Source organism: Pan troglodytes, chromosome 6, assembly GCF_028858775.2.
Source record: "Pan troglodytes isolate AG18354 chromosome 6, NHGRI_mPanTro3-v2.0_pri, whole genome shotgun sequence".
NCBI lineage: Eukaryota > Metazoa > Chordata > Mammalia > Primates > Hominidae > Pan > Pan troglodytes.
The window spans coordinates 150,937,305-150,953,388 of NC_072404.2; the positions used below are offsets into that span (position 1 = coordinate 150,937,305).

A 16,084-nucleotide genomic window follows, 5' to 3' on the forward strand; every position below is an offset into this window, starting at 1 on the left:
CCTGACCTCAGGTGATCCGCCCGCCTTGGCCTCCCAAAGTGCTGGGATTACAGGCGTGAGCCACCGTGCCCGGCCTTAGTACTATTTTTGAAATACCTAAATTCTTCCCAAACACTTTCACTTTTTAAGTATTATGTATTATAGTATAAATGTGTCATTTACTTTCCAGTAAATTATGGTAAAAGTACAATTTACTGGTTAGGGCACACTCTGATGCCCAGACTGCTTGGGCTTAAGTTCTGACATTATCTAGTGTAACCTCAGGTGGTGAATATTTTGACCTCTCTGCCTCAGTTTCCATATTTATAAAATGGAGGAAGCCATAGTGCTAACCTCATAGGGTGTTGTAAGACATACTCATACATGTAAAGAGCTTAGGGCCATGCTTAGTAGCACACAGCCCAAGTTCAGTCATTATTACTTACTGTTATGACGTTTATCAATTAAAATGTGATCTTTTTATATGAGTTTATAAAAGTATTCTGTATTTCTATGCTGTTTTATAATAGCCAGTGTCTCAGCCCAAAGTACATTTTCACCTTCTAAGTTTTATAAATTCTGAGTTATTTCCCTACTGCTGCTTTTCATCTGGATGACAAGAAGGAAAGGAAGGAAAGGCACTTACCTTTATTGAGTGACTATGATATGAAAGGCACTGGACTGTGTGTTTTCCTTGGTTTATGTCATTTGAAAACTTACAGCTCTTTGAAGCAGATGGTGTTTATGTTTTATATATATATATATATATATATATATATATATATGGAAACTGAAGTTTAAAGAGGTTATTTCCCTTGTTCCAGTACACATAGCTAATGAAGTGGTAAAACTAGGTTCAGCTGATATTCCAATTTAAAGTCAGGAATTATTTTATTTATTTATTTAATTTTTAAATTTTTTTTGAGGTGGGGTTTTGATCTTGTTGGCCAGGCCAGAAGAGTGCAGTGGCACGATCCTGGCTCACTGCAACCTCCGCCTCCCGGGTTCAAGTGATTTCTCCTGTCCCAGCCTCCCAAGTAGCTGGGACTACATGTGCGCACCACCGCACCCGGCTAATTTTTGTATTTGTAGTAGAGACGGGGTTTCACCATGTTGGCCAGGTTGGTCTCAAACTCCTGACCTCAGGTAATCTGTCTGCCTCGGCCTCCCAGAGTGCTGGGATTACAGGCGTGAGCCATTGTGCCTACCTAAAGTCAGGATTTATTTTATAGTAAGTCAGATAAAGTGATGTGTTTATATCATTGCTTGAGAATTTTAATAAACTATGCTTTTATATTAGTGTCTCTTAATCAGCTACAACATTGTTATTTATATAATTAGCAATCATTTATTATATTAATATATTATATATTATATATAATATATTAATATAATATATTAATTATATTAATATAATATATATTAATTATATTATATATTATATTATATATTAATTATATTATATATTAATTATATTATATGATATATTATATATTAATTATATTATATATAATATATTATATATTAATTATATATTATATATTATATAATTAATTATATAATATATAATGTATAATTATTATATATTATATATAAATTATATTATATATAATGTATAATTATTATATATAATATAATATATATTAATTATATTATATTATATATTATAAATTAATTTATAATATATAATACATTAATTATATTATATAATATATTAATTATATTATATTATATAATATATTAATTATATTATATTATATAATATATTAATTATATTATATTATATAATATATTAATTATATTATATTATATAATATATTAATTATACTATATTATATAATATATAAATTATACTATATTATATTATATATAAATTATACTATATTATATAATATATTAATTATATATTATATATAATATATGTTAATGATATTATATTATATATTATATAATATATTAATTTATATTAATATATATGATATAATATATAATATAATTAATTAATAATTATATTTATATATAATTATATTATATTTTATATAATATAATCAATTAATAATTATATTAATTAATTAATAAATAAATATCTTATATATCATTATATATATTACATATGTTATATATACATATGTAATATATATTATACATTATACATATATGTAATATATATTATACATTGTACATATATGTAATATATAATACATTGTACATATATGTAATATATATTATACATTGTACATATATGTAATATATATTATACATTGTACATATATGTAATATATATTATACATTGTACATATATGTAATATATATTATACATTGTACATATATAATATGTATATGTACTATACATATTATATATGTACTATATGTATGTGTACTATGTATACATATACGTATATGTACTATATGTACATATACATATATGTATATGTACTATAATATATATTATACATATATAATATATATTATACCTATATAACATATAACATATTATACATTATATATAATATATATTATACATGTATAATATATATTATATGTAATGTAATTAATATATATTATATATTATACATATATAATATATAACATAATTAATATATATTATATATTTATATATAATATATTAATATATTTAATGTAACATACTGATTATAATAGTTATTTATAATATAATTGATAATTATATTAATTAAGATAACTTCGTAGATTAAAAAGTAGCTGTGAGTGTAACTAAAATGTGTAGATGGTAACCTCACATTATTTTTCAAGTGTATGTTTTCTTTGACGGTGGTTTCATTTATTTTTTCTTTAAGCTGCTAGTCTATGGGGTCCTTACAAAGACATTTGGCATAAAGTGGGAAATGCTCTTTGGAGAAGACAACCTGAAGCTGTTCACCTTCTTGATAAGATATTGAAGAAACACAAACCTGACTTCATCTCATTGTTCAAAAATCCGGTAAGAAATTTTCTTTTTTAGTTTTTTTGGGATTTTTTTTTTTTTTTTAAGATTGAGGAAGCAAGTAAACTTTTTTCTTTTTTTTTAATTTTCAATTTTTTTTCAGAAATTTATTTACTGTGACACAGTCTCATGAGGTCCTGATGACATGTACCCCTAAACGCTTAAAAAAAAAAAAAAAAAAAGACAGGGTCTAACTTTGTTGCCCAGGCTTGTCTTGGACTTCTGGCCTCAGTGATCCTCCTGCCTCAGCTTCCCAAAGTGCTGGGATTACAGACATGAGCCACCATGCCAGCTGCAAAAACTATTTTAAAAACATTTTTTTAATTTTTAATTTTTGTGAGCACATAAAGGATGTATATATTTATGAGGTACGTGAGATGTTTTGATACAGGCATGCAATGTGAAATAATCACATCATGGAGAATGGGGAGTCATTCATCCCCTCAAGCATTTATCCATTGTTTTCCAAACAATCCATTTATACTGTTAGTTATTTTAAAATGTGTAATTATTATTGGCTATCTTCACCCTGTTGTGCTATCAAATAGTAGGTCTTTGCAAGTAAACTCTTAATGTAGGTAACGAAAACATGTTACCTGTCTCACTCCAGTGATTCAATGATTTTCTTTTCTAGATATTTTTTAAAGACAGGGTGTTGCTCTGTCCTCCAGACTGGAGTGAAGTGGCCTGATAATAGCTCACTATAGCCTCAAACTCCTGGGTTCAAGCCTTCTTCCTGGCTCCTCACTCCTAAGTAGCTGGGACTACAGGTGTGTGCCACCATGCCCAGCTAATTTTTTTTAGAGATAGGGTCTTGCTATGTTGCCCAGGCTGGTCTTGAACTCCTGGCCTCAAGTGATCTTCCTGCCTTGGTCTCAAAAAGTGTTGGGATTACAGACGTGAGCCACTGTGCCCTGCTGTGATTTTAATGGAATTTTTCTTAGGAGCAATGTTATTCTCCATAGAAGTTAATATTATGTTTATTTCTAGCTAGGAGATAAACTTAATATTTGAAGACTATTTAAGAAATTTAGTATATTCCAGAAATATTAACTGCCTTAGAATTTCTGACCTCTAGTTACTAATATATCTAAGCTTGGTAAGATTGATTATTTTGTTTATTTCCAGATATACGTTAAAATTTTAAGTATTATTTTATAGTAGTTTATAGTATTATGTAAGTTGTGTTAATGGAATGAATTAATTCTTGAGTATCTTTAATTTCTGCATCTTGAAATTCTTTGCAATAGCAATAGGGTACTTTAGTGATGGGGATTCAAACTTGGAAAATGCTTTTCTTGTTGTTTGGCACTTTTCCTTTGCTTGTATGTGTTTGTGTGTCAGAGTCTCACTCTGTCATCCAGTCTGGAGTGCAGCGGTGCGATCTCGGCTCACTGCAACCTCCCTCCCGTGTTCAAGCAATCCTCCTTCCTCAGCCTCCAGAGTAGCTGGGTTACAGTCGCCTGCCATTGTGTCCAGCTAATTTTTTTGTATTAGAGACGTGGTTTCACCACGTTCGCCAGGCTGGTCTTGAACTCCTGGCCTCAAGTGATCTGCCTGTTTCAGCCTCTCAAAGTGCTAGGATTACAGGCATGACCCACCATGCCCAGTCTGGCACTTTTCTTTTATATACAGCAAGGAAGCCATCTAAGAACTATTTATAGGATTGTGTTACAAGAAATGGCTTTTTGCTTTTTAGCTTTTTTTTTTTTTCTTTTTTTTTGCTTTCTTTAGTAGAAAGAACCCTAGCCTGGGAACCAGTTGAGCTGATTTCCAGTCTTGGCTGTACCACTAGAGAGTTTTATGACCACAGACAAGTTACCTGACTTAGCTGGATGTCGGTTTTTCTGTCTGCAATAGAGGAGCTAGATTCAGTGACCAATGTGTAACCTTTAAGTTCTGAAACTTTAGATGTATGATCTATCAGATAATTCTGTACTGTACGTCATATGTTAAATATTTGCACCAAATTATCTTTTAGGAAATAAGACTACATTTTATATAACATTAATAAACTGTTACTTGCTCTGCTAAGTAATTAAACAGTTCATATATCCATTTGTTATGTACCATTTGAAGACCTTATTATTTTTATTTATTATGTAATTGAAAAGTTCTGTAGAAACTTGAAAAATAGTATGCTATTTTGTATATTTTCTCCAAATTTTTCAGATCAGAGTTTAGCAGTCACAGTTATTGAGAAGGTAGTATTGGAATAAAAAGTTTAAGGTTATGCAAAATATTACTTCATAAAAGTCTGTTCTAAATTAGCTGGTAAGAAATACTTCTGTTTGTCATGTTACCAGGCTGAATTATCATGAATAAGCTTCTGTAGGTAACACTTTGGGACCTTGTCTCCAGTGTGCTATTTTCATAACAATTACAATTTTATCATTGTAGCCAAAAAATGTTCAACAGCATGAGAAGGTTCAGAAAGCCAGTACAGAGGGAGTCGCCATTCAGGGTCAACAGGGAACTCGACTTCTTCCTGAACAGCTCATTAAAGAAGCCTTTATTCTCAGTGACCTTTTTGATATTGGAGAATTGGCAGCTGTTGAGCTTCTTCTTGCTGGTAGGTTGACATTTAACTGAAACAGTGGTAAAATAATGCAAAATTATAAAATCACTCATAGTTTAAAATAGTTTATTGTTTAGATTCTATCATAGTTTCTAAGGATGCAGTTTGGTAAAACCATATTCAAAATATTTCCTTTTTTAATCTTTGTTGTTTTTTTTTTGAGACAGAGTCTCGCTCTGTTGCCCAGGCTGGAGTGCAGTGGCATGATACCGGCTTACTGCAACCTCCACTTCCCGGGTTCAAGTGATTCTCATGTCTCAGCCTCCCGAGTAGTTGGGATTACAGGCATGTGCCACCATGCCCGGCTATCCTTTTTTAACCTTTGATTGAAAGGAAGGCTTCAGTTTAGTGATCAGAATTGTTAAAGACATCTCAGAAATTTTATAGCACAAAGCACTTACTGTCAGTGAGTAGGCAGGTAAGGTCACCACTTTTTTGGAATTTCTTTTTGAGAGAGTAATTCAGATAATGCATGAGTAGGTAAAAAATAAGATGATTTCAATAATACAGAGTACTAGGAAGAAAATAAAATAAAGCAGTGGGATATAGAGAGGTGGAGGCTGGCTAAGGCAACTCTAAGTAGGATCCGTAGAGAATGCCTCTCTAAGATGGGGTCATTTGCCTTGAGACCCAAATGATGAGAAGGTGCCAGCCACCCAGACCTATTGGGTAAGGCTTTTCCAGGGAGAGCAAGCAGCCAATGCTTGAGGTGGGAATAAAGGCGTGTTTAAGGATAAAAAGATCATTGTGGCTAGAGCATCATAAGTGAGAGGGAGAGCAAAGGAAGATGCAGATACAGCAGGAATCAGAGCATGTTTGATTTTGCATGATATGAAAGGTATTTGGATTTTATTCTAATTGCAATAGAAAGTTGTTGATGAGGGCTTTAAGCAGAGACATTACGTAATTCATTCTAACTCTGAAATTATTTCTCTGGCTGCTGTGTAGAGAAAAGAGAGAAAAATTTCTATACTATAAGCAGTTTGTTTTAATTATAATGGAGGAGCCATTTGAAGAAAATATGGGCATGTCAGTTGAACAAAAGTTTAATAGGTCTAAAGATAATTTGTGGCTGCCAAAATCCTTTTTGACCTAAGTCTGCATTAAAAGAAGTATGATATTGAGAATGAGGGGGATGTTCACTAGACATGCTTGAGTTTTGAGTTTAACTTGGAACTTTCATTTAACAAACATTTCTTCTATACCTACCATGTGCCAGGCATGGTGTTAATTATATCACTCCAGTGATATAAAGATGAATAAAATCTCAACTAGTGTAAATAAGCTCATACTCTAATAATTGAGAATGATGTGGAAACAAATATTTTGACACAATTAAGTACAATTAATGCAGTTTTGTGCAAGATTTAGAGATGGTCCAAAGAGATTTAGAGATGGTATTAGATGGACCTTGATTGTACAGAAAACACTTAACAACATCATGAAGTTTAAGGTAGATGTTGCAAAATGAGTAAGCATACATCAGGTGGAATAGGTGGTTATTTGGGAGGATGAAGCGCATCCAGGCAGAAGAAATTGTCTGTGCAAGAGGGTGAAGCAAGGTGATGAATTTGGGGAACAGAAAGGAGTAGAGTGGAGGAGTAATTGCAGTAAGGGGAAAAGAAAGCTTTAGGAAATGAAACTGAAACTGTAGGCAAAGTACTCTTAAAAAAAAAGTGAAACTTAGCCAGGCGTGGTGGCTCACACCTGTAATCCCACCACTTTGGGAGGCCAAGGCAGGTGGATCACGAGGTCAGGAATTCAAGACCAGCGTGGTCAACATGGTGAAATGCCATAGCTACTTAAAATACAAAAATTAGCCGGGTGCTATGGCAAGTGCCTGTAATCCTAACTACTCAGGAGGCTAAGGCAGGAGAATTGCTTGAACCTAGGCAGCAGAGGTTGCAGTGAGATCACGCCACTGCACTCCAGCCTAGGTGACAGAGTGAGACTCCATCTCAAAAAAAAAGGTAGAACTCATTCAAAGGAGAGTAGTTAAAATGGTGACTGAACTTGAATTATAAAAAGGTTGTTTATTCAGAGAAGATTCTGAGGGAAGAAACTTAGAAATATTTGAAAGATTCCATATGAGATAGTAAAATGGGCATTGAATAAAATTAAATTTAGTGGACAACAGTGAGACCAAAAGATTCTCACCCAGTATGTAGAAATCACAGGTAAGTGTGAGAGTTAGAAATTGAGAGTTTGGAAAATGGTGAATTCCATGTCCCTGCTGGTGTTTAGGGATAAGTTGGATGGCCCTCGAATATGTTGAGCAAGAAGTTAGACAGTGGATGGATGTTTGTAGTAGAGGACCCCAGGGCCCCTTAAGCCCTGAGCTACTGTGATTCTTTGAACTGAACATTGTTATATTGATTTTTGTCTCTTCCTAAACACATATGTGTTTATTAACAATATTATTTCTCAACTTCCTTTTTTAGGAGAGCATCAACAGCCACATTTTCCTGGCCTTACCAGAGGATTAGTAGCTGTTCTTTTGTACTGGGATGGAAAGCGATGCATTGCGAATTCCTTGAAAGCCTTGATACAGTCTAGACGGGGAAAGACATGGACCCTAGAACTCAGGTCTTTTTACTTCTTGGGATTTCAGGGGTTAATTTGAAATTACTTGAAGTATGACAATATTTCCCTTATTATATACAATCTGAGCAATATGTAACATAAGCTGAGTAATATACTCCCTTATTCTGCCAAGACAGAAATAACAATTTAAATCTGTTTTATTGTGTTTATAAATAAAAAATAATTTGGACTGAGGTGCAGTGGCCCAAATTATTTTTGGATTACAAAGTGCTGGGATTACAGATTACAGTCTTGAGCTCAGGAGTTTTAGATCAGCCTGGGCAACATGATGAAATCCCATCTCTACAAAAAATAGAAAAATTAGCTGGGCATGATGGCATGCACCTGCAGTCCCAGCTACCTGGGACGCTGAGGTGGAAGAAAGACCTGAGCCTGGGACGTCAAGGCTGCAGTGAGCCATGATCACGCCACTGCACTCCAGCCTGGGTGACAGAGCAAGGCCCTGTCTCAAAAAAAGAGCGTTTGCTATACCTATTATTATGAAGAAGCATAAACAATATTATTTAACATAGTTTATTGATTTCTTTTCATTACAGTCCTGAGCTGGCTTCCATGACAACACGCTTTACAGATGAGCTGATGGAGCAAGGATTGACTTATAAAGTTCTTACCCTGGTGTCACAGATTGATGTGAATAATGAGTTTGAGAAACTACAGCGAGAGAGAGGTTTGGGCAGTGAAAAACATCGCAAAGAGGCAAGGGTTCAATGAAATCAATTCATCAGTTGTCTGTCAAATCTCAGAGGCAGAAACATGACAGTTAGAATATTCATTTTTTCAAGATGAATTATGTAGCTGACACCATGTCTGATTGCCACTTTTCTTTTTTTTTGCTTTTATTATTTTTCATTGACACAAAACTGTACATATGTGTAGGGTACAGTGTGGTATTTTGATACATATGTATGATATGTAATAATCAAATCATAATTAGCATATCCATCACCTCAAACGTTTATTATTTCTTTGTGTTGGGAACATTCAGAATTCACTGTACTACTGTTTGACAGTACAGTATACAATAAATTGTTGTTAATTGTAGTCAGCTCATAATGTATATTAAAGTTTGTAGTCAGCTGTGTCCATAAAATTGACTTGCAGTTGTTTCAGCTTCTGTATAGTCATTTATGTGCCATTCTAGCTCTTTTTATGAAATGAACAAGAAATTGGTCATCCCAATTTCTTAAGGAACTTAAGGATAAGGAATAAACAATAGGGTTTGTTCAGAATTCCAGAGGTGACATCTTAGGATCACTTGTGTATTTAGATAGGTTTTTTTATTAGCCTTTGTAAAAGGTAGTTCGTACTTTGGAATAAGACCAGGCTTCACTGTAATTTATTTATACTGATAGTCATGTTTTTATTTCTAGGTTTCTGATCTCATTAAGGAGTGCAGGCAGTCTCTTGCAGAAAGCCTTTTTGCCTGGGCTTGCCAGTCACCTTTAGGCAAAGAAGACACTCTCCTCCTCATTGGACATTTGGAAAGAGTGACAGTTGAGGCTAATGGCTCACTGGATGCAGTGAATCTGGCTCTTCTTATGGCGCTTCTGTACTGTTTTGATATCAGTTTTATAGAGCAAAGCACAGAGGAACGAGATGGTATTGAGTTTTATACATTTTCCTACATTAAAAAAAATCAGATTTAAAATTGTGGGGATAACATTTAAAAAGGGTGATATTTTAGCTACTAAAATAGACTGCTCTGTTCCTGTGTTTGCAATCCGTTCATATTTGAATATTTATATATAAGATCACATTTAAAAAACAGCTGCAGTCCTGTTAATTATTTCTGTTTTTTGGGGGGATTTGGAATGGAAAGTATTAAAGCATATATTATACATGTTCATGATTGCACATGCCTAATTTACTTAATTGCTTGTTTCTTTACCATTCATTTACATTTTCAAACTTTTTATTAAAACATTCTGAGACAGTGACTGCCATTTCAGTAATGTTATCTTTGATCTGTGTTTTCTGTGAAGTAAATAAAATTTTTGTGATCTTTAGATAGCATGATTTCTATTTTAGAATTTATGTGCAGAAAAAATGAGTGTCTAACTTTTTTCTAGTTTATTTGTAGTACACTTATAAAAATGACTGAAAATAGTGAAATTGAAATTTAGGATTAATGTCATTTTCTTTTTTTGTTTTTAGTATGTGTACAATCAACAGTAGTGTACCTTTTGGGATATAGAAATTAATGTTAATTGGTCATTATTCTTCTGTGAGAATGCTCAGATTTTCTGACTTTTGGATATTATTCCTGTGTATCAGAAGTGAGAATTTATCTGGTGATCGGTAAAGTGGTCTATTTTTGTGTTTTCAGATATGATTCATCAACTTCCACTGTTGACAGAAAAACAGTACATTGCAACAATTCACTCTCGTCTTCAGGACTCACAGCTTTGGAAACTGCCTGGGCTCCAAGCCACTGTTAGACTTGCCTGGGCGCTGGCATTGAGGGGAATATCCCAGCTACCCGATGTGACAGGTGAATTGATTGTAGGTAATTTTGTTATGAGAAACACATGTTAGCACTTAATGACATTTTTGGAAGGAGTGTTATCTTTGACATACATAAGCATAAGCATAGGAAGATATCCAGAGTTGTATTAAATGAAACTTTTAGTGTAGTAGTGAAATACAGACTTTTTTCTCCTTGTCTCTCAAAAATATTATATGAAATACTATTTCCCATTCTTGGAGCCACTGACAATGCTCTTTTACCTTCAGGGTATGAGTTTAAAATTTGGAATGACAGCGTCACATTAAATTTTTTTGTTTTTTTTTTTGTTTTTTGACATGGAGTTTTGCTCTTGTTGCCCAGGCTGGAGTGCAATGGCGCAATCTTGGCTCACTGCAACCTCTGCCTCCCAAGTTCAAGCGATTCTCCTGCCTCAGCCTCCCAAGTAGCTGGGATTACAGGCATGCGCCACCACACCTGGCTAATTGTGTATTTTTAGTAGAAATGGGGTTTCTCCATGTTGGTCAGGCTGGTCTTGAACTCCCGACCTCAGGTGATCCGCCTGCCTCGGCCTCCCAAAGTGCTGGGATTGCAACACGTGAGCCACCCCGTCCGGCCTTAAATGTTTTTTAAAATTAAAGTATACTATTCCTTTTATTTTTATACATTTTACTTCTTGATTTGTTCACAAACTAGTTTTTCACATTGTGTCAAATTAAAAACAGTTATTTTTCCATACAGTGTATTAAAAAGGAGATATTTGGATCAGTCAAGAACAGATGTGGAATCCCGACTTTTCTTTTTTGTGGCCCAGGCTGGAGTGCAGTGGTTCGATCCCAGCTCACTGCAACCTCCACCTACTGGGTTCAAGTGATTCTCCTGCCTCAGCTTCTTAAGTAATTGGACTACAGGCACATGCCACCACACCCGGCTAATCTTTTGTATTTTTAGTAGAAACAGGGTTTCACCATGTTGGCTGGGCTGGTCTCGAACTCCTGAGCTCAGGTGATCCACTTGCTTTGGCCTCCCAGAGTGTTGGGTTTACAGGTGTGAGCCACCGCGCCTGACCAGAATACTGACTTTTAACAACCTGTTAACTCACTGTAGCATATATTCTGCTATTTACATTTACATTATCTAATTGTCATATTAGTAGGGGTTTATTCTAACAGAATGAGAACCATACATGGAACACGAAGCCCAAAGAATTGTCTTTTTATGGTAAATCTAGAAAGGCTTTATTCAAGTTTACAATTTATGTCAGTTTTCTAATCCTAAAGTATCAACAGATTCTAGTATCTTATCAATTGTGTAATTCCAGAACATTTTGTTTTCACTAGTGTCATGCTGTTCCCAAGGTGTTTGCAGAAAGCTTTTTTTGTGTTAGGAGTCTTTCTTTGGCCAGTTAATTTCTGTCTGTCTGTCATCTATATATCTAAATGCTGATAGCGAATTAGACTTTTACATTCCTGTACAAATTCTGTTTCTAACCTGTACGTACCCTCATCATTTATAAGTCTTATTTCACTACTTTTCTGACATAAAGTTACCCTTTAACCTTTGAAGTGGCTATGTGATAGTTAATATCTTCTTTTTTTATTTTGGAGATGGAGTCTCGTTCTGTTGCCCAGACTGGAGTGCAGTGGCATGATCTCAGGCCACTGCAACCTCTGCCTCCTGGGTTCAAGCAATTCTGCCTCAGCCTCTCGAGTAGCTGGGACTATAGTCGCACGCTGCCACACCCAGCTAAGTTTTTGTATTTTAGTAGAGACGTGGTTTCACCGTGTTGCCTAGGCTTGTCTCGAACTCCGGAGCTCAGGCAATCTGCCTGCCTTGGCCTCCCAAAGTGCTGGGATTACAGGCGCGAGCCACCATGCCCAGGTGTGATAGTTAATATATTAACTATATAATATAGTTATACATAGATAGTTATTATAATATTAGGTAATATGGTCACAATCTTATGCTATAATTGCCCATACCACTGCACTAGTTTTGAAAGGTTTAATAGAATATGCTATAGTTTGCTGTAGAATAATAGTAAAAATAGGTTAGGAATCACAGCCCTAGTTTCAAGTCCCAGATCTTTGGCTACTTAATCTCTTTGATTTTATATGCTCATATCCTTTTATAAGCTTTAATAGTTAGGGGTATTATAATTAGAATTTTTAAACTATAAAAATTTTTCTGTTAATTTGCATTTTAAAAATTGTTAGAAAAAATGACTAGCTTGTGTTATTTTGCAGAAATGGTCACTTCTTGAAATAATCCAGACAAGTTTTAACGAAGATCTCCAATTTGAAAAATTGGTTTCTGTTCTCTTCATAGACTTCTGAAACTTTTATCAAATGTGTTTATTATATTATTCTATAAAAGGCATGAATCCAGGTGCAGTGCCTCATGCCTATAATCCCAGCATTTTGGGAGGCCGAGGTGGGAGGATTGCTTGAGCCCAGGAGTTCATGACAAACCTGGGCAATGTAGTGATACCTCATCTCTCCAAAAAATTAAAAATTAGCCCAGTGTGGTGACATGCCCTTGGCTGTAGTCCCAGCTACGCAGGAGGCTGAGGCAGGAGGATCACTTGAGCCCAGGAGACAGAGGCTGTAGTGAGCTGAAATTGCTCCATTGCACTCCAGCCTGGGTGACAGAGTGAGATCACATCTCAAAAAAAAATTAAAAAAACAAGCATCGGCCGGGTGTGGTGACTCACGCCTGTAATCCCAGCACTTTAGGAGGATGAGGCAGGTGGATCACTTGAGGTCAGGAGTTCAAGACCAGACTGGCGAACGTGGTAAAAGCCCATCTCCACTAAAAACACAAAAAATTAGCCAAGCATGGTGGCGCGTGCCTGTAATCCCAGCTACTTGGGAGACTGAGGCAGGAGAATTGCTTGAACCTAGTGGGCAGAGGTTGCAGTGAGCTGAGATCATGCCACTGCACTTTAGCCTGGGTGACAGAGTGAAACTCTGTTTCCAAAAAAAAAAAATCAGCAAAAAAACCAAGCATTTTTGTAATTTCACTAAGCTTTACAGAATTTTAGCATACTGTTTTTAGGCATTGAAAATCAATTTATATTAAGACAATGATGCCTTATTGCCTAAATGGTCTTCAAGAAGTAATTTTTGGCTGGGCATAGTGGCTCATGCCTGTAATGTCAGTGCTTTGGGAGGCTGAGGTAGTCAGATCACTTGATGTCAGGAGTTCAAGACCAGCCTGGCCAACAGGGCGAAACCTTGACTCTGCTAAAAATACAAAAATTAACTGGGTGTGGTGGCACATGCTTGTAATCCTACCTTCTCAGGAGGCTGAGGCTGGAGGATGGCTGAAACTGGGAGGCAGAGGTTGCAGTGAGTCAAGATCGCACCACTGCACTCCAGCCCGGGCAGCAGAGTAAGACTCTGTTTCAAAAAAAATAAAAGACGTAATCTTGAGTTGATTCTCTTTTAATTCCGGTATTTTTGAATTCAAGTAAAGGTTTGAAAGAATTTGTTATTGTTACTGAAAATATTTAATAATTAGTAATTTTAGTAATTGTTATTACTAGTCATACTAAAGAATTAAGAAAATATTTTATTCTCAAGGATTTTGTATAATATGGGTAGATATGCAGGTTTTTGTTTGTTTGAGATAGTGGCTTCCCTGTTGCCCAGGCTGGAGTGCAGTGGTGTGACCATGGCTCAGTGGCCTCAACCTCCAGGGCTCACATGATCCTTCCACTTCAGCCTCCCAAGTAGGTGGGACCACAGCTAATTCTTTGATTTTTTTGTAGAGATGAGGTCTCACTATGTTGCCTAGGCTGGTCTTGAACTCCTGGGCTCAAGCAATCCTCCTGTCTTGGCTAAGTGTTGGGATTACAGGCATGAGCTACCACACCTGGCTGATATGCAGACTTTATTTCAAAATACGAAACAAAACATTAAAAAAACAGGCCAGGCATGGCGACTCATGCCTGTAATCCTAACACTTTGGGAGGCCGAGGCGGGTGGATCATGAGGTCAAGAGATCAAGACCATCCTGGCCAACATGGTGAGACCCCATCTCTACTAAAAATACAAAAAATTAGCCAGGCGTGGTGGTGCGTGCCTATAGTCCCAGCTACTTGGGAGGCTGAGACAGGAGAATCTCTTGAACCTGGGAGGCGGAGGTTGCAGTGAGTTGAGATCGTGCCACTGCACTCCAGTCTCAGCGACAGAGCGAGAATCCATCTCGAAATAAATAATAAATAAATAATAAAAATAAAATACCACAAATCATATGTTTTCCTCTGTTTGAGACTGTCTTGGCTTTTATCTGTTCCTGGCCCTTTTCAAGGCAATGAAAATGTACTTTCGGTAACAGACTATGTATTTGGTCTGCATGACAGTCAAACAGAATAAGCTGTGTAGTAGTCTTTTTCAAAGCCAGATTGCCACACAATTACCTAGGAATTTTATATTCAAAATTTAAAAGCAGTAATCAGCGATATGTTTCTTGATGGAAAGATACACCATAACCTATGACATACTCTTAATAGAAAGTTGAATGTAAGTCAGATTAAGTCACTCTAGATCAAGCCACTGCACCCAGCTGAGGAATTAGTTTTAAAGATATGATAATGGCCAGGCGCAGTGGCTCACGCCTGTAATCCCAGCACTTTGGGAGGCCGAGATGGGAGGATCACTTGAGGTCAGTAGTTCAAGACCAGCCTGGCCAACATGGTGAAACCCTGTCTCTACTAAAAATACAAAAATTAACCAGGTGTGTTGGCGCACACCTATAATCCCAGCTACTTGGGTGGCTGAGGCCTGAGAATTGCTTGAACTGGGAGGGAGAGGTTGCAGTGAGCTGAGATTGTACCACTGCACTCCAGCCTGGGTGACAGAGTGAGACCCTGTCTCAAAAAATAAAATAAAATAAAGATACGATAATGGTGTTGTGTGTGAGTATGTAGTGAATTTTTACTTTTGCTTTCTTTCTTTTTTTTTTGAGACGGAGTTTTGCTCATTTCCCAGGCTGGAGTGCAATGACGTGATCTTGGCTTACCGCAACCTCCGCCTCCTGGGTTCAAGTGATTCTCCTGCCTCAGCCTCCCCAGTAGCTGGGATTACAGGCATGCGCTACCACACCCGGCTAATTTTTTGTATTTTTAGTAGAGATGAGGTTTCTCCATACTCCCGACCTCAGGTGATCCTCCCAAAGTGCTGGGATTACAGGCATGAGCCACCCCGCCCGGCCTTGTTTCTTAAGTATATTTTTGAGTTGTACACTGCAAATACTTACTGGTAAAATGTTAAATTGGAATTTGCTTTAATGAGATATGTATGAGTGGAGAGGGGGAAGATATAGATGAGGTAAGATTGTCCATAAGTTGGTAGTATTGAAACAGGTGATGGCTATGTAGAGGTTTATTATACTTATTTTTAGATATATATTGGATATTTTCCAAATAAAATATAAAAAAATTACAGTTAGACAAGTTTATATTCAAGTTAAAATTTAGTTTTTAAATTTTAGC

The 16,084-nt window shown here is 35.7% G+C and overlaps 1 protein-coding gene across 4 annotated transcripts in view; it reads left to right on the top strand.

The window, feature by feature from the left end:
* The window catches only part of NUP205 (nucleoporin 205), a 94,842-nt gene that overhangs the window by 11,959 nt on the left and 66,799 nt on the right, over positions 1-16,084 (top strand). For 3 of the 4 annotated variants that reach the window (XM_527899.9, XM_016958191.4, XM_016958190.4), the window contains exons 2-7: positions 2,796-2,938; positions 5,342-5,513; positions 7,961-8,105; positions 8,660-8,819; positions 9,494-9,722; positions 10,450-10,614. In XM_527899.9, coding sequence (XP_527899.5) covers positions 2,796-2,938; positions 5,342-5,513; positions 7,961-8,105; positions 8,660-8,819; positions 9,494-9,722; positions 10,450-10,614 — 1,014 coding nt within the window. Of the gene's footprint in view, positions 1-2,795; positions 2,939-5,341; positions 5,514-7,960; positions 8,106-8,659; positions 8,820-9,493; positions 9,723-10,449; positions 10,626-16,084 lie in introns of all 4 variants that reach the window. The other variant, XM_016958192.4, reaches the window with a different exon arrangement.